Here is an 18,122-nt window from a genome sequence, read left to right on the forward strand (position 1 = left end):
GAAATCTTAATCGGCTCTAATCTCCCTCCTCACAACAGAACCATAAACATTCATTAGCGGCCACAGACGTGTGGGGCCTACAGTAAGGCCGGGTTCGGCTCCCATCCCACGTGTAGCTGGTCCTACAAGTCACATAAAATACGTAGTTCGTTCCCAACAAAGGTATCTGGTTCTTTTGAATTTGCGAAATAACAGAATGGTCATCACTCTCACGCCCTAATCTTTTGCCCATACGACCCGCTTACAGTAGAGTAGGTAGTATTGCCAAAGCCCTTCTGAACGCCAGCCCATGCAAACCAGCAAGTTACACCTCATGAAACAAGAGTCTATTGACCCCTCCTCAATTCCAACCCTACTAATCCCTCATTCACGCTGAGTCTGGCAACAGATTGCTCTTGACTGCAAACATTTTGCTGGTAATACTAGCCGTAAAGCCATCGACCTGTCTTGAGTATTGCTCCACCTGTCGAGCATTTAGCATGCCTTCCAATCTGCTTGGCTCAGTTGGCAGCTTGAACACCCGCTCCCACTCATCCTCCGGTAATGGCGCCAGCTTTTGTTGGACCCTGGTGGCATTCTCTGCCGCACGTTTTGTCTTCCACGCCGTAATTTTGGTCTGCTCGCGCGCAAGTTGCCTTTGGTAATACTGGAAGTTGTTGAGCTCGGTATAATGTGTTTCGATGCTATCCAGAAGCATGTTGCAGGACTTCTCCAGGTATGGGTCGACTGAGAGATCAAGAGAATCAAGGTTAGGGTAGAGAGGGATGGCGGGCTGGTTCCTCTTGAGGTCTGAGAGACTAGTGGGGAATTCGAGGTCCTCCGTTGGAGGTGCAGCGGGTAGCTGGTGTAAGAACGAGGTCAAAAGGTGCGAGTTGTGGATGATGATGGGTAATTCGACCAGAATGTCCTTGTAGGTGAACTTGGTCTTTTGCATGCTATCATAGAGGTTAGCGAGCCGTTTGGCAAAAACCGGAGCTGGGGAACGTACTTCTCCGTAGTGAACTTATTTTCCTTGTACGCAGCCATAAAAGTTGGAGATAACCGGAAAGCCCGTAAGCTCAAAGCACCTTGAGAGCTTCGGCTAACATCATGCACCAACGCAACTGTCTTCTCATTCAGCTCCTTCTGGTAGAAGAACTGGTTTTCAATCAGGCTGGTATTGACGAAGTTGCCCATGTTCGCGCTCGTGTACCATCCGACATTGTTCGCATCCACATTAACCTCTCGTAGGTACTTGATCATCTCATTCTGGTATGTAATATTTGCCTTCGACCGTGGTGCTGCTGCTGCCAGATTCGAGGCAGCCATATGATCGTTGGGATGGGCGTCGGAGGCGGCGACATCTGCCGTAGGGAAGGGGAAGCTGTTGGTGATTTGGAGAGTGCCATTAACATCCATGCCCACGAGGGACCCAGTGGCGGTGGTTGGGAAGGTGGCAGCGCAAGCCTTTACAATCTTCATCACAACCTGTAGATCTCATCAGCATCCATCCATTGTCATCGACTGTACGAGGGGTAGGGGATGGGGATGGGGATTTCGTACCAGCGCCTCCACCTGCACCGAGTTCAAAGGAACATCTTTTAGTACGTCGGCCATGATGTTGTCGACACAAAATATAATATCTGGAGATATTTCTAGATGCGCTCGGGTTCTTGGCAGGGTTCAGTTGACCAGAGTTGGGCGCGTCTCTGTTTCTGGATGTCGCAACTCAGATCGTAAACTTTTCGAGGGCAATCGATTTGTGTGGTGGAAGTCTTGGCGCTCCACTAGCGCGGGCGAGCGTGGGATGGCCTTTATAACACCCCACGAACCCCACGACTTCAAATCCAACCTCACAACTACATCTCGAGACTGTTTTCTGATAATTTCGTGTTGGGAATGCATTCTGGCGTTAAATATCCGATTAAATCTCGGATTCCGAGGCCTTATTTTGTGGTTAAACCAAGTGGATATCACACACGGCCCCTAGCTGGCCCATCACGTGCTAGGTACGCTTTTGGAGCTTCGGTAGGAGTGGTACCTGAATGGCGTCCATGAATCGAGTTATCAGTGGGCTGGCGAGAAAATATCATTGGCGAGATGAGGATCAAAGTACGGTCATTTCATAATTGAAAATATTTCCATTAGTCTATAAGGGTGCCATTTGTCTACGGGTATGTGGTGTCGCCTAGTTTTCAGCCCATTCTTCAGCAAGTTTAATAATCGAATCGCCCCAACCCGAAGGGCTCACGTCCAGCACAAAAGTCGTTCCATAACTCCAACCCCAGTTGCAAGCAAAAGTGAGGCCCGGGGTGTTTGAAGGTAGTTCTTCAGTCTTCCCAGTTAGTGATTTCCCAGTCCGTCGCACCGTCCTTGATGATAAGCCTCAAACGCTCAATTTTCCATTCCGTGTACAGGAATCTCGTCGCTGCCGCGGCTTTTCTGTGGGCTTCTCCTATACTTCCGACTCTAGCATCGTGCTGGTTGCGCCAGACGCAAGTTGCGAGGTTCCTTCCCTCAGGGTCGGGTGATCCAAACCAGTATCTGTTTTTCAGGTTAGCGCTTGTCGATTTGGATTTGAGAAAGAAGCGTTGGGGTTACTTACTTGAGGAAGCCGCCGCTCTTAGTCGCCTCTGCGTGTGCTGCCTTATCGAGAACACCGAGGTCGGCATACACCGTCGTTGGCGGGATGCGAGATCTGAAGACCACGATATAGAAGGAAGTCACCTTCCACGTGAAGTCTGAAGCCGTGGCCAGCTTTTGGATCGACTGCGTGACCTCGGACCAGTTGAAGATCTCGGTATAAGGGGCGGTTGCGTAATCGACTCTCAAGCATTTCAGTCCGGTGAGGGCCTTAGCCAGTAGTTGATTGGCAGTGTCTAGTGTACTGAGATCAAGGAGATGCGGTTCCTCATCATACGGGGAGACGATGAGAAAATTTTCTTTTTTGTTTCCACCGTCTATGACCTGTTGGCTTGTGACACTCTCAGGAATGGTGATGCTGGAGTTTTCGGTATTGTCCAACGTGGTGGTGGCAGACCGTTGTATCGTGTCGGATCCCAAAGGAGTGGATAGAGTTACAGCCATGGCTGGAAGATGATACGACAGAACAGAATGGCAGGCAAAGAGAAGGACAGATGTTTTGGAAGGACTGAAAGCGTGCTGAGTAGCACTGTTGAAACTGAAGTGGATGGTGAAATATCGCACCAGAATGTGGGAGGTTTGGGGAGAATTTTATGATGGGAGAATGCGCACCTACATAACCCCCGACTGTCCTGCGGTGAGTCCTTAGTATTACCTAGGCATCTTGCCTGGGCGATGTCGGGAGACCGGTGTGTCAGTTTATGTTATTGTGTGCGCGGTATGGCGCCATGCTCTGTTTGGATGGCGAGATCTGATAAAGGAAAATGGATGTTGCTGGTTGCGGTCTCTGCATTTTGCAATACCGTAACCTTGCAACAAGTGTTCCACGGCTACTTTCCCGAGCATTCACCACATCGATGTTGATAACGGCCGATATTCAAATCCACAACGGCAATCGAATTACCGCAGGTTCGGGTTTTTTTTCTTCTAGAAATGTGGGGCTACTAATGCGGGAGATCCCGCTCGTAGGTCCGAAGTACGGTCCAAACAGTTCACCTTTCAAAGGCCTCCACGTCAACAAAGTGATAGCGGAGTTGGCATCGAGCGAACTGTTCCAAGTGCAACATTTTTAGTACTCGTTACCATGCCACTTATTCCTGTGGAGTGCCTAGGGCATCATAGGATGATTACCCCTGAAGACGTGTCTTATCTATTGGCTCTGGATTGAATGGAATGATGGTTTTTCTAGAGGATATCCATACCTCGGACGCATCAATGCCTCCCCTGAGCCTCACCGCCGGATGCACGCTTGAGGCTATATACAGACGAGCTGCATTGGCCAGCAATGCCCAATCTATGTATCTTACGGCATCGCGATTAGCACACCATGGATAGCTGGCTGCCAGATGCTTGGCCCGATAATATGATATATCGGAAACAGCGATTGAGGGATAACGATATGCCTCTAAGGGATCTCTGCTGACCTTGCGGAAGTAGGCCGCGAGATATCCCTGCCAGACAATGCAAGGAAACCCATCCTTAAACCCTCCGGGTGTCCCGAGACACGCAGCTCAGTTACTATTCAGCAGCATTCTCGAAGCCACCGCCTAGCACCGTAGGCTGTTTTCGAGTGGTACGATACAATCCACAACTTCTTCTCATTGGTCCTCTTGATCATCCTCGGTTTCTCGCTCAAGCCATACTCGTCCACCCTCGTATACGCTGAGATATAGCCCACTGCCCAATATTGTCCAGACTGCCCTGAGAACCGCCCCTCGAAATAGTCCTTTGATACCGCTGGTATTAAAGATTTCCCTCGCAATCGATAACTCACTTTTCTTCAATATAGCTTTTTTGCTTGCAAGGTTTGATGCCGACTGATTCTGTTTCTCGGGGTTCTCCTTTGATCCGCCAGAGTTGTTCTCTGAGCCCTCACCTGCAGCGGATAACATAATCCGGGTCTTCACTACATCAACTGGGGTGGTGAGAAAGGCCGCGATAGACCCAGCAGTCCCAGCACTGACCGCTGTGATAAGTGCGGTTTCAAGTAAGCTTCCCGTGGACTTTCCGTGCTCCTTTCTATGCTTCTTAATAGCTGCTCTCATATGCTCATACATAGGAAATTGCATTGCTGTATATGGCAAGTTGCGAGCTGCAAGCGCAGTGTAGCCGCTCCATAGTTGTGACGGCGTTTTGAACCGCTTGAGAGTTTGCAAAGTTACCGATGGTTGAAATGCAGCAGAGCCTCTGGATGCCGAAGACACGACAGTCTTACGGACCATTTGAGCATTCTGCTTCAAAACTTCAGCAGGAGTGAGAATAAAACAGGAGACAAGTTCGGCGGCGGATGATGCTGCACTGTTTATGAAAGGTTGGGGAATGAGTGGCGAAGCTGGACCGCCTAGTTCCTTATTGGCCTTCGTAAGTTGGCTCTTCACGGCCTCATATGTTGTAAAAAATGCTCCTGCTATCCCACTGTTAGCCGAAAACCAAGCTTGGGAGGATAACAATTCTAGGCAATTCCCGTTATCAAATTGCTTCCTGCGTCCCGGAAGAAATAAATGATAAAATTAGGAACACTCCATAGGGAGCCATTGGCACGTTACTTTTCGATCTCGAATGAAATCCGCATTTTAAACGATTAATAGGTCAGGTAACTTACACGAAGGGATGGTAACTAAAATGACACTCCCGACACCCTGATAAAGGCCTCGAAAGAGCACCCGTCGGTTGATAGCTTTTTTTGATGCATCGTAATAAAACTTGTTATAGTCCGGGCTCTGAAATCGAGTTTTCAGCGTATCGAGGGGATAGACAAGGAGGTCGACGGAAAACGCTGCAACGGCTCCCGCCGAAGTGCGTTAGCTAGTGACAATTCTACTAGGAAGATCGTATCGTAGAAGATGGAATGTGCGTAGCTTACTAGGAGGATATCAGTATGAGTATTAGACATCTATAAAACATCATAAAAGCCAACAGAAAGGAGAAGGGAGATAATCAAGGATATCTCGATTGGTTTTGAAGTTCGTGGATTCAGGGTTGTTCCAGACGCATTATGTCATTGCGAGGCCTTCATAGCTTGTCAAGACGCTAAGGGTCGAACCCCTGTCGAAGCCCAGAAAGCTGTCTATTGCAACCTCGGGCGCTGTACGGTACGCGGCCTTTTTCACATCAAGATAAAACCTTCACATATTTCCAAAGCGAATTTAAACCTGTCCCAACTTCATCCTGGCGAATTATTTCTGGTCAGGGCGCGCTCGTGAAGAGGCACGGAGCTTAGCTCCCCCAAGACAAACCATGGTCGAACCCCAACTTCCCCCTCGCCCGCCACTCACCCCTCAATTCTGTTTCGACACAGGTGCCCTAAGAGGTATGCACCCACAGAAAATTTATCCCGCTCTTTATATATTAAGAGATAATTGACCTGTTTATCTAGATTTCCTGCGTCTTTCACGCGCTGCTATAGACGATAGTATAACACAGAATCTAAATGCCCTTCTAACTCCCTCGGAGGCAGGCTGGGACCCTTCCTCGACATCTACACGAAAGTCAACCTCTCCTTATTCCAGGCGGATATCCCCACAATCATGCCGAGCGTTCAAAAAACAGGTCTTGTTCCCGTCCTGGCAAGTTCGCTCGGATGTCCTGAACTTTTGCGCGTCTGTGGCGACGAGTCCGGACCCCAATGACCCTGACTCGGTGCTACGGCAGGTGGAGAGCGAGAGGGATAGGGAAAGAGTTGTAGATGAAAGGTTAGATCCTTATTCGGCGAGATTCTTTCCCATGGAGCCGAGGACGGAGAGACTGGCAGCTCTTATTAGGCAAGAGAGGGGCGTCGAGACTATCGTACGAGCGAGAAGTTGGAACTTGGTCGTGGAGAGATGCGGGAAGGATTGGAGGGAGTGGGAGGAGGCTTTGAGTGAGTGGCGGAAAGAGCGGGAGAAAAAAAGTAATGTGGAAAAGCAATGAGCACAAATGCAAATAGACGCCGTGTGGCTTCTTCTCACGAGGGCCATCTACGAAACGAATGATGGCAAGCAGGCGTTTGGACCACTCTTGGACCGCATGCTTGGGTGTAAGCAAGAAAGAAAGCATTCGATTATATGTAGTATTATGTAAATAGGGCTATTGGTGGTCTTTCACAAAACCGACATCTTGGGATGCAAAATGCCTGTCACGAATTCCAACACATTACGGATGTATAGGGGCAATATATTACTTTTAAGTGAGGCATAACTTGGTCGAGCTTCCAAAAGAATAAGCCTTCCGGCACATCAAGTTCCCAATGTACTGGGATGTTAGCTCCTAGGACCTGACAAAGACTGAAGCCATTGCATAGATTGAACTATGAGACCAGCCAATATATGACCACTCTGCCAAATTTCATTATGGCCACCAGAAGCTGCTAGACTGTGGATCTGCTGGTGGCCGTCAAGTCGGCTTTTGACTCGTTTCAGCATATACGAGTCCTGTTCCTTTTCGACTAGCTGGTCTTCGTCAGAGTTTGATATGACGATGATTTTCGCACGTTCCCAAAGAGGATCATATCCAGTGAGCCCTGTCGAGGGCGAGACCTGATGCCATGCGCTTCTTTCAGGGAACGCACTCTCCATAAACTGCTGGTAGACGGGTATACTTTTGTGCGCTTCCACAAATGCATCAAAATCGTATATTCCAGCAATACCAAGCACACATGCAGGCCGAGGAAGAGGGCGGTCTGGTAGAAGCGACAAGTAAAGCCCGAAAGCCATTGTTGCGCCTGCGCTGTGTCCCACAAGCATATAGCGGTCCTCGATTCCATATTTCCCATCCAGGTAAAGAAGAGCATGTCCTACATCTTCTAAATGGCAGGGATGTTGCACATTCCTTGAAGGGTCATCGGGGGGGCTTGGATATTTTGAATGTGAAGGGTAGGGCGAGAGTCGATAGTTAATGGATACGAATCCAGCAATTGAGCTCCTTATAGGCAGGTTTGAAAGAGCAGTAACAGCGGGCTCAAAAGACATCGAATCTACCTCAGGATCGCGCCATGCTCCCCCGTGAATGAAACTAACTATTGCTCAGCGAATTTCAATGGAAACGGGTGGAGACTAACATGATCCATGTTTTTCCGAGGTCTGTCGACGGCGATGCAGGTCCATATGTCCAGATGTCTACTGTATGAAGCTCAGTGGCGCCCACTCCCTCGAGATAACGCTCTCTGTGGTGTTGAAGTTCAGGGCCAGCCATTGTGTCGAGACGAGGTTGAGCTGCTTCGAGATCGGAGCGGAATATATTCTCGCCAATTGCCGAAAGTGACGGGCCCTTGGGACGGACGAACGCGATGTTTCTCCGACTCTGAACTCCTGCTCAGTATTTGCACACACGACCTGGAGCTTCAATTTCTGCCACCACTTTTGTTGCCCATTCTATTCTGCCTGAACTGCATCTTCCTTGGGCGAGGCATTTGCGCATCCTGCGGCTTGGCCAAAGTTTCCACCGCTCTGCGGCTCCGACAATAGCTAGCACCCCTCCAGATCTTGAACTCTGAATCGGAAGACTGCGAAGCCTTTCGCTGCTATCTTCTGTCTGTTGGAGACTTACAGTTGAATCGCAATGCCTCAACTATTAAGTGCGAAAGAGCAGTCGCTCTTTCGCACAGTTGTGCGCAACTATGAGGACAAGCAATACAAAAAAGGTTTAGATCTCCAACCCCAAACTGCGCTGAATAGATTGTTAACTACTGCTAGGTATTAAGGCTGCCGATCAGATATTGAAGAAGAATCCGAAGCATGGAGATACACTGGCTATGAAAGCCCTCATTATGAACTCCCAGGGGAAGACCGACGAAGCTTTTGCGCTGGCAAAAGTAGCCCTCCAATGCGACATGAAGTCGCATGTCTGCTGGCATGTGTATGGATTACTCTATAGGGCGGTCAAGAACTTTGAGGAGGCAATTAAGGCCTACAAATTTGCATTGAGACTAGAGCCAGACTCTCAACAGATTCAGCGAGATTTGGCTCTGCTCCAGGTGCAAATGCGAGACTACCAAGGATATCTCGTCAGTCGCAAAGCCATGCTAACAGCACGATCTGGCATGCGGCAAAATTGGACAGCATTGGCAGTGGCTCATCACCTAATTGGGGATTTTGCTGAGGCTGAGGGAGTTCTGACAACTTACGAAGAGACGCTGAAGAACCCACCAGCAAAAACAGATTTCGAGAACTCTGAGGCTGTCATGTACAAGAACACTTTGATTGCTGAGCAAGGGAACTACCAAAAAGCTTTGGATCACTTAGAATCTGCTGGCAAACATAATCTGGATAGGCTTGCTGTTTTGGAGCTGCGGGCTACCTACCTTGCGAAGCTTGGCCGGAAAGACCAGGCTGAGAAAGCGTACCGCGCTCTCATTGACCGCAATTCGGAACACAAGGAATACTATGATGATCTTATAGAAGTGATGGGAATTGCATCAACGGATCATAAGGCCATGAAGGCAATTTATGATGAATATGCGGAAAAGTATCCTCGGTGTGATGCCGCGCGGCGATTGCCTTTGAATTTCTTGGAAGGTATAAATAATATCCCTACTTGGGTATAAATTTCTTCTAACGTTTAGATTAGGTGACGAGTTTCGAGACGTGGCCGAGAAGTATATCCATCGGATGTTGGACAAAGGCGTTCCTTCAACCTTTGCAAATCTCAAGCATCTCTATGCGAGCTCTTCCAAGAAAGAAACTCTTCCTGCTTTGGTCCGACAATACATTGATAGCGGCAAGAGCGAAGCTAATGAAGAGCCGAAGAGGCACGGCGATACATCCAAGGGGGCCTCCGCCGCATATTATTTCCTTGCTCAGCATTATAGCTATCACCTGAGCCGGGATCTAGACAAAGCTATGGAGTATATCGACAAGGCCATTGAACTAGAACCCGAAAGTGTTGACTTTTACATGACAAAAGCACGGATCTGGAAACATTATGGAAATACACAGAAGGCTTCTGAGACCATGGAGCATGCACGCACTCTTGATACCAGAGATCGACACATCAACACGAAAACCGCCAAGTACCAGTTAAGGAATAACGAAACCGAAGCCGCTATTAAGACGATGGGTCTGTTCACTCGAGCAGAGACACCTGGAGGGCCACTGGCCGATTTACATGACATGCAATGCGTGTGGTATTTGACCGAAGATGGACAGTCTCATGTGCGCCAGGGACATATTGGCCTTGCTCTCAAAAGATTTACGGCCATATACAACATTTTTGATGTATGGCAAGAGGATCAATTTGACTTCCATAGCTTCTCATTGCGCAAAGGTCAAATACGGGCTTATATAGATATGATCAAGTGGGAGGATCGTTTACGGGAACACCCATTCTATTCTCGCGCAGCGCTCTCCGCGATCGAAGTATATCTCAAAATGCACGACAAGCCAATAACGAATGGGGCAAATGGAACTGCAGACGTAAACGGCGAGGACGCCGCTGAACGGAAAAGAGCCGCCAAAAAAGCGCGGAAAGAGGCACAAAAGGCTGAGCGCGAAGCTCTTGCCAAGAAGAACGAGCCGAATAAATCCACAAAAGAAGGAGACAATGACCCAAAGAAAAAGGATGATGATCCAGATGGAGCAAAACTGGCAGCCACGACGGAGCCCATCAACGATGCGATGAAGTTCTTGACACCGCTTTTGCAATTCAGCCCAAAGAGCATTGACGCACAACTGGCCGGTTTTGAGGTGTACATTCGACGAAGTATATCTGCCTATCAATCGTTCTACCGAGTACATGTGCTAACACTTTAATTTAGAGAAGTATATCCTTGCGCTGAGATGCTTGCTAGCAGCTGCAGGACTCGACCGGGAACACTCTAAAGTGCACCAACAAATCATCCGGTTCAAACTGGCCGTTGACAAAGATTTGGAAACACTTGCCCCACAAGTCGCTGAAGTTATCAAGTCCGAGTTCAACCTCCTGCCAGCATCCGTTTCCCTCACGCAGTACAATGATGAGTACCTCTCGAAGAACAAGGACTGTGCGCGGCGAACTCTTGCCGCACTAAGTGCGCGGAAGTTGCTGTCGCCTGAGTCGTCGCCCAATTTCGAGAAAGATGCCATGGCTACTCTTAAGCTGCCCGGTACCACTTTTGAGGAAGCGAAGGAGGGCTTAGAACTCTTGCTCTCGTGGAATAGTGGCCAGGTCGATGCGTTCCGGTCCAGCGCCGCAGAGAAGTGGCCCAAAGCTACTATCTTTGCATCGCCGTCTGCGTGATCTTAGAGTCTAGTATCGAGAATTGAACTTGTTGTCGATTGGACGGATCTTTGCCGTAGAGGCATTTCGATGTTGGGCGCCATTGAGAGGTAGTGGTGTCAAGGTGCATGATGTATGTTTGATTTGGAGATACAGTGGCGGCATTGCAAAACATAGCATTGGCATGAAGTTACGAGGTATAGGTCGTAGATAGACAAAAGTTGAAAACAATGTATGGTAGGGCCTCAAGTTCTAGGTTAAAATTGCAGAGGAGATTATGTATCTTTAATCCGTACACCGACATCCAATCCATGCTATGCTTTCTTGGGCCATCTTTTGGCTTCGTCTGATATATTGTACAAGTACATCCATTAATCAATCCGAAATATGTGCCACTTATCCACTACATATTGTACAAATGGTAGTATCACAGATCATTAATCTTCATCCTCAACCAAGCCTTCCGCCACAGGCTTCTTCTTCTCCTCCGTAATATATTTCCACCCTGTCCTGCCCAAAGACCTCAACCCCCCTTTAATCCATCCCTCAACCTCCTCTTCAGGGATCACAAAAGTCTTCGACCTCTCCTCATCCTCGGCAGTCAGCTCAGCTTTCCGCATCCGGCTTGAGATGCGTGGGTCTAGTACTATGGGTTCTAACCATGTACGCTCTGGTTCTCCTTCCTTGCGCACGCGGACGCTCTTATGCCATTCTTTCTCCTCTTCTATTAGTGCAGTTTGCTGCTCTGCTGCTTGGGCAATGTTGCCGCCGTCGGACTGAGACGAGTCCGCCACGGTATCGGGTGGGAACTCCGAAGAAGATCCAGATTCCGTGGTGGTGTGGTAGGGGCGGTAGGTGGAGAGTATTATGGCGGCTGTCTCGCGGCCGATAGAGTCTGCCACGGCGCGCCTGTTCAAGAACCGGTAGATGCGTTTGGGGGTGTTCAAGAATCCTAGGATGTGAGGGAATGAGATGGGTATAGAAGGGTCGAATTCGTTGGGAAGTTGTGGTGTAGGTGCGGTTTTGTAGTCTGCCGTTGAAATGAAGGCAGCTAGTTTCTTAGGCTTCTCGGGCTTCTCCTCTGGTTGTGGAGTAGGCTCGGGTTCCACGGGCTCCACAGGAGGCTTTTCTATTTCTCCCGGGGATGTGTCGCTGCTTCCTGGGAGAGCATCAATTGGGTTTTCTGCAGGAGTTGGCTCCTCGGGGTTTTTGATGTCCTCAGGCTTTGCTGGCTCTACCAGAGGCCCTAACCAACCCTCATGCAACCCTCTGACATATTCTTTCCACGTGTGCCGCCCGATAACAATATCACCGCATGGCCCCTCGAATTCGTTGATACCATTTTTCCTACGTGTGTCCATAGCTGGATCATCTTCTGTTCTCTGGTCGGGAGGCAACCTCGAATTCCGGATCTTCGCCGCAAGTTCCGCTCGGATATCGCCCTCCTTTCTCCCTTGAATGAATTCCCAATCCAGACCAGAGGCAACGAGCACCGGCTTCACGTATTCCTTGAAATGGTCCTGCGCCGACCGGAGTCCATCGGAAGGGGGCGCTTCGAGGAATACTGTAAGTTTCCGCGGCATGGCTCGCGGGTCTAGTGGCTCTTTGCCGATATGCTCAACAAGCCTACACCATTTCCGCTGAACACGTTTCTTCTCCCTCTTGTCATAAATGACCGCGGCAGCGAACGAGCCGGTGATGGTAAGGAATATCGTCCAGTTTCGAGAGGGAAGCTTTGGCCGGAAATTCTCCCCCAATCCCATGTATTTATATATTGGATTCGGTTTTGGAGCTTTAGGAAGCTTTGCCTCGGGTTTGGCCTCTGGCTTCGCAGCGGGTGCCGCATTCTGAATTCACATCAGATACTATGACAACTACTATGCGCCAGAATAGGGAGTACTTACATCCGCTGGGGGTTTGGTGTCGGCCATTGCTGGTAGCTGTTTCTGCGCCGAGCCTGTGAAGTCTCCAGGTAGGGCCAAAAAAACTCAGCTCAGCTACTGCAACTCTCCTTAGTTTTCAGGGTGAATACCACCAAACGCTCCTGCTGGTGTCTTGGTGAAGTTTATCACAGGCTCTTGCAGTTTCTCTCTGGTTTCCCTTGGCGAGACTTTTCCCATCCATGCCCCGACATGTTAATCCGGCCCGGATGTCATATCCCTGCTAGCAACTCCTGCACTTCCAGAATTGCACGTGGTAGGCACATGATCGCCATCCTCTAAGTTCTTGCCGAACTTTCTCCGTATTCTACTTCGAGATTCCCATGCTCCTGTGACAGTATTTCTGTTATTGTAGCACCAACTCTGTCATGCATTGTTCACTGAGTGTTGTTGGTGCTTAGTAGCCTACTTCGCATACGAGATGCATAGCTGCATCTACATCACCCCGAAGTTCCTGCGATATCTGTAGGGATGTCTTATGACAAAGAAACGGTGCGTCAAGAACGGCCAATTGTGAGGCTGGGTCAAGACTAGTAACACTCTAGGTTAACAAATATTACTTACTGTTGCCAGAGCATGGAGGCTTGTCTTTCCCTAGCACTTGAGCCCTAAGCCTGAATTGTAGGCTACGAACCAGAGTGAACCAGGATATACATTCAATTTGGCATCGACGAGTACAGTATCTCCGAAAAGTCCACGAAGTCCAACTCCCATAACTTCATTCTAGTCCCAGGGTGGGTGCCTTAGCACGATGGGGCAATACAATGCTCCTAAACGATAGGAGGCGGTTGATGGGACGCTCCCATCATATATACGCGTAATCTAAAAGTTGCTTCCAGTGCGGACTGAGCCAAACTCTCCCGAATGGTGCTTCTACCCAGGCAATATTCCATATTCGAGCCGGTTATGAGAAAGGGGGGACAGCCCTCGCCTAGTCCTACTAGCTGGCCGGCCCCTGATTGATTAATAAAGTATACGAAGTAGATGGAGTTTAAAGCCTTGTGTACCTCATATATGGGTACGAGGATGGCAACCCTCAATGCCAGTGCATGCGGCTCGCTGATATTCCTGAGCCACTAGAACCTGCAGTTAATGTCTGGCCTCCGACCTCTCCATGCGCTTGAGATTGTTCATTGGGACCGGCGTGTTGACAATTATATATATAGAATATAAAAGCAAGATTACTATAAAAATCAGTGAAGCGGGCGGGGCCACCCGCTCGGGGGGCTAAGGGTGTTGCCGTCAGATTGTCAGTGCTTCTAGGCACTGGCGGGGAACAAGTTGGCACGCCATATATGTGCTTTGAGGACAACCGAATGTGCCTTTGAATTGATAATTATCGTCACTTAGGTAAATCTTGGGGAGACTCGAGTTTGGCCTTTTAAGCTGAGACTAGACTAGACTTGTGACTTTCAACACAGACATTATCCAGGAGCCAACCTCAATTCACCCCCGAGACCCGTCCCCCTTTTTGACCCCTGAGCCTGCACACACGCATGGTCCCTGCCTGGACTCCGGCGTTTCGCTTCTCCAGCCAAATCCGACAACCCCATCGTCAATAATCTGTAGGCTGTGGCCCTTTCTTCCTGGCCCTCCCTTCGTCCTTCACAACATCGACAGCATTCATAAGGGGCAAACGGAGATCGTATTCGAACTGTCTCTGTGTGCGAGACTCCAAAGTTGCAAGACAACGTTGTGCGACCCTGTATCGAGGGCGGTGTGTCTATCGAGGAGAATAATTCCCCCCCAAGCTTCGCTTGCACATCGATAAGACCGACCTCACTTTTGCCCACCTTCACCCTTCGCCACGAAAACCAAGGAGACTCGATCTCTCCTCTCGACCTCCCCCATTCGCCTTGAAGATCCTATATCCACAGCCTCAAGCCGAAGCCGCGAAGATGGATAGCAGCAATCGGTTCCATCTGAACCTCAATAATGGCGAGCGCGCTCCGCCTTTCAACGATCGAGCCTATCCAACCACGCCTTCCACCTTTCCGAATCCCATATTCCCATCTCAGCAACAAGGAGGTCAAGGACAAGCTCAAAACGCCCAGCAGCAGCCGTACTCTACTGGCTTTGCGCCCTCGGGATACTTCGCGAACAGCCAATACCCAGCTGCATACCCTCAACCTCCAGCTACTTCTTACGTCCAGGGACAGCAGGCACCTCAAGCACCGCCTGCCTCCTACCAACAACAGCGTCAAGCCCCTTACCAGACGAATGACGCGACGAACGGACTAGTCCATCAATTTTCTCACCAGAATCTCGGCGGCAGAGTTTCACCTTACGGTACTCGTCAACCCTCGCCAGGCCAGCGGCCACGGACAGCTGGTGCCACAGGACAGCAACAAGGGTACGGCAGCTACTTGAACGCCCCAATGCCCTCCCAGGCAGGTCAGCAGCAGAGCTGGCCTGAATTCCAGCCTGCTCCTGACCGCAACCCTGATAAGTACGGACCAGTCGCACATGCCAACCAGACAAAGTGCGGTCAATTGGCGGAGACGTTCTTTAAGGACAGTGTGAAGCGGGCCCGGGACAGGAATGTCAGGTAAGTAACATCTTGTGTTTGAGAGACCCCAATGCTAGCACGGCCAATGAGTGCCGCCAGGCTAACAACCTGGCCACAGACAAAGCGAGATGGAACAGCGTCTGGCAGACCCCAACCAGTCACAATCGAGACGAGAGCAAACATGGTGCAATGCTGGAAAACAGGAGGGCAAGTATCTCCGGTTCTTACGAACCAGGGATAAGCCAGAGAACTACCAGACGCTGAAGATCATTGGCAAGGGTGCCTTTGGTGAGGTGAAGCTCGTTCAGAAAAAGCAGGATGGTAAAGTCTACGCCATGAAATCGCTCATCAAGAGTGAAATGTTCAAGAAGGATCAACTGGCTCACGTTCGGGCTGAGCGAGATATTCTTGCCGAGTCGGACAGCCCCTGGGTTGTGAAGCTTTACACTACTTTCCAAGACTCCGACTTCCTCTACATGTTGATGGAGTTCCTTCCAGGAGGTGATCTCATGACTATGCTTATCAAGTATGAGATCTTCTCTGAGGATATCACCCGTTTCTACATTGCTGAGATTGTCTTGGCAATTGAAGCGGTCCACAAATATGGTTATATCCATCGGTAAGTCATTAATCCATCCCTCATGCGTCCGTGCCGTGCTGATATCCCCAGTGATATCAAACCTGACAACATCTTGCTTGATCGTGGTGGCCATGTCAAGCTTACCGATTTCGGTCTGTCAACTGGCTTCCATAAGCTCCACGACAATTCCTATTACCAGCAGCTCCTCCAGGGCAAGTCCAACAAACCACGAGACCGCAACTCCGTCAACCTTGATCAGATTAACCTTACTGTGAGCAATCGAAGTGTGATCAACGATTGGCGAAAGTCCCGTAGGGTAATGGCGTATTCGACGGTTGGTACTCCTGATTACATTGCACCGGAGATCTTTACGGGTCATGGATACGGCTTCGACTGCGATTGGTGGAGCTTGGGTACGATCATGTTTGAGTGCCAAGTTGGCTGGCCTCCTTTCTGTGCCGAGGATGCCCATGACACATACCGCAAGATCGTCAACTGGCGCCAGTCGCTCTACTTCCCGGAGGATATACAGCTGGGCCCAGAGGCTGAGAATCTAATTCGAAGGTAAGCTTCACTATCCAACCATCCCGTTTCTTTTCCAAAGGAACACAGCTAATGAGACCCGTCTAGCCTGGTCTGCAACTCGGAGAACCGTCTTGGTCGCGGAGGCGCCGACGAGATCAAGAACCACAAGTTCTTCCGTGGCGTTGAGTTTGATAAGCTTCGCCGTATTCGTGCACCATTTGAACCGAAGTTGCAATCTAATATCGACACAACCTACTTCCCAACTGATGAAATCGATCAAACGGACAATGCCACGCATCTGAAAGCAGCTACCGCTGCTAACGGAGGCCAAGCACGCACTGAAGCACCAGAGATGAGCTTGCCGTTTATTGGTTATACCTTCAAACGATTTGAGACCAACTTCAACAGATGATCGTATTTCCCACCAATTCATTCATGCTGTGTTGTCCGGACTGTGGGAAATAGCTATATCAGTCACGCTTCATAGCTTTTCAAGTTATTCCGTCCTATCCGTCGGTGCGGCGCTTGGAGCCTTGTTCACTGGACACTGGTTTACTTTATCTCATAATGGAGCTTGGGAGCGTGGACACCTTTGTTAAATGAATGGTATATGGTTCTGGTAATACATGATGAACAGTTGAAAGTTGACCCAGTCTCTGAGCTCTAGCGTAGCTCTGCTCTAGATAGAGATACTGATTTGCATTCTGCGTAGGTCATGCGCTTCATGTACCCGGCCAACTAGCAGAATCACAGTATCAACTAGAATAAAGAACCAATTTCCCCGCCTTTCCGTGAAATCCTAATCAGTCTTGTTTGTGAACTCCTTAAAACTCCGACCATGCCTTTACCACTATCGCCTGGGAAGACCCGCAGGCGCCAGACCTGGAACGCCGCTATATCTCTCTTCTCTCTCCGTCTTGAACATAACCTGTACCCAGAACTCATTCAAATCCTCATCCCACCATGTCCAGAACCTATCGTTGGTACGGTCTACCTCCCTTGCCTGTAATTTGAATCCGCAGGTCTCGTACGGCTCCGCCGCCACCAGCATATACTGGAAGTTCTTGTCGGGAGGGTCATCCACCTTTTGCTCATACGCACTCATGAATCGGACCTTTGGCTGAACGTCTGGCGATATCTCGGGATACTGCAGTTGAAATAGCAAGCCCTGTTGTCTTGTGACGGGATCCCTAATCTTCGTAATCTTGTAGCCCGGGCGTCCAATCTTTACGACATTCTTCCTAACGCTGACTTGCGCGCCGACCATGCCAATAGGCAACCCGGTCACAGGATCAGTTCCTGCTCTTCCTTCCTTCTGCTCTCGAGCAGCGCGTCGCGCCAGGTTCGTTTGATGCTTTCGCCCTTGGGTGTGAGCGAGGTAGGAGCCATCGTTCTGGTGGACTGTCAGACAGAGGCGACATTCGAAGGAACCGACGTGGTTCTTGAAGAAGTACGGGTCTTTGTCCAAATCGATGGTTTCGAGGGCGAGTTTGCGCAGGCGTTCTCGTCGGTCTGCGTTTGTTGCTGAGGTTGATGCGACGCCTCCGCCACCGAACTTGGAACCTGCGCGGTTCTGATAATCCATCTTGACTAACTATCTAGAGCTGTCCGCGACGAAATATTGTGATCGGATAAGAAGTATAAGCTCGCAATGCCCCTTTATGTCGATGGTTGTGGGCCTTGTGTTGATGACGCCGTGTCGTGCTTGAGTTAAGTTTCTTGAGCTCCAGGAAAAGTCTCGGCTGCAGCCGAGTCGAAGCTCAGCCTTTTCACCCAA

At 49.6% G+C, this 18,122-nt stretch overlaps 8 protein-coding genes across 8 annotated transcripts; 2 read left to right on the forward strand and 6 right to left on the reverse strand.

The window, feature by feature from the left end:
• Positions 1-367: 367 nt before the first annotated feature.
• On the reverse strand, positions 368-1,596 carry BP5553_02243 (Eukaryotic translation initiation factor 3 subunit H; the record flags this gene model as incomplete). Its single annotated transcript, XM_032010866.1, has 3 exons — positions 368-935; positions 989-1,467; positions 1,543-1,596. 3 exons carry the CDS (start codon positions 1,594-1,596, stop codon positions 368-370), a joined length of 1,101 nt encoding a protein of 366 aa, XP_031874920.1.
• A 713-nt stretch (positions 1,597-2,309) lies between these two features.
• Positions 2,310-3,066, reverse strand: BP5553_02244 (Uncharacterized protein; the record flags this gene model as incomplete). The annotated part of the gene is made up of 2 exons (XM_032010867.1): positions 2,310-2,523; positions 2,585-3,066. 2 exons carry the CDS (start codon positions 3,064-3,066, stop codon positions 2,310-2,312), a joined length of 696 nt encoding a protein of 231 aa, XP_031874921.1.
• A 1,154-nt stretch (positions 3,067-4,220) lies between these two features.
• Positions 4,221-5,515, reverse strand: BP5553_02245 (Mitochondrial carrier protein-like protein; the record flags this gene model as incomplete). Its single annotated transcript, XM_032010868.1, has 3 exons — positions 4,221-5,056; positions 5,225-5,342; positions 5,486-5,515. The coding sequence occupies 3 exons, from the start codon at positions 5,513-5,515 to the stop codon at positions 4,221-4,223; spliced, it is 984 nt and encodes a 327-aa protein (XP_031874922.1).
• A 1,345-nt stretch (positions 5,516-6,860) lies between these two features.
• Positions 6,861-7,791, reverse strand: BP5553_02246 (uncharacterized protein; the record flags this gene model as incomplete). The annotated part of the gene is made up of 2 exons (XM_032010869.1): positions 6,861-7,611; positions 7,658-7,791. 2 exons carry the CDS (start codon positions 7,789-7,791, stop codon positions 6,861-6,863), a joined length of 885 nt encoding a protein of 294 aa, XP_031874923.1.
• A 366-nt stretch (positions 7,792-8,157) lies between these two features.
• On the forward strand, positions 8,158-10,812 carry BP5553_02247 (TPR-like protein; the record flags this gene model as incomplete). The annotated part of the gene is made up of 4 exons (XM_032010870.1): positions 8,158-8,239; positions 8,292-9,113; positions 9,166-10,296; positions 10,352-10,812. 4 exons carry the CDS (start codon positions 8,158-8,160, stop codon positions 10,810-10,812), a joined length of 2,496 nt encoding a protein of 831 aa, XP_031874924.1.
• A 416-nt stretch (positions 10,813-11,228) lies between these two features.
• On the reverse strand, positions 11,229-12,722 carry BP5553_02248 (putative Mitochondrial import inner membrane translocase subunit tim54; the record flags this gene model as incomplete). The annotated part of the gene is made up of 2 exons (XM_032010871.1): positions 11,229-12,638; positions 12,696-12,722. 2 exons carry the CDS (start codon positions 12,720-12,722, stop codon positions 11,229-11,231), a joined length of 1,437 nt encoding a protein of 478 aa, XP_031874925.1.
• Positions 12,723-14,629: 1,907 nt separating this feature from the next.
• Positions 14,630-16,757, forward strand: BP5553_02249 (Protein kinase-like (PK-like); the record flags this gene model as incomplete). Its single annotated transcript, XM_032010872.1, has 4 exons — positions 14,630-15,279; positions 15,359-15,859; positions 15,911-16,384; positions 16,451-16,757. The coding sequence occupies 4 exons, from the start codon at positions 14,630-14,632 to the stop codon at positions 16,755-16,757; spliced, it is 1,932 nt and encodes a 643-aa protein (XP_031874926.1).
• A 438-nt stretch (positions 16,758-17,195) lies between these two features.
• BP5553_02250 (Uncharacterized protein) lies at positions 17,196-17,930 on the reverse strand (the record flags this gene model as incomplete). The annotated part of the gene is made up of 1 exon (XM_032010873.1): positions 17,196-17,930. One exon carries the CDS (start codon positions 17,928-17,930, stop codon positions 17,196-17,198), a length of 735 nt encoding a protein of 244 aa, XP_031874927.1.
• Between the last annotated feature and the right edge of the window lie 192 nt (positions 17,931-18,122).

The sequence above is a fragment of the Venustampulla echinocandica genome, assembly GCF_003357145.1.
Source record: "Venustampulla echinocandica strain BP 5553 chromosome Unknown scaffold_0, whole genome shotgun sequence".
Lineage (NCBI taxonomy): Eukaryota > Fungi > Ascomycota > Leotiomycetes > Helotiales > Pleuroascaceae > Venustampulla > Venustampulla echinocandica.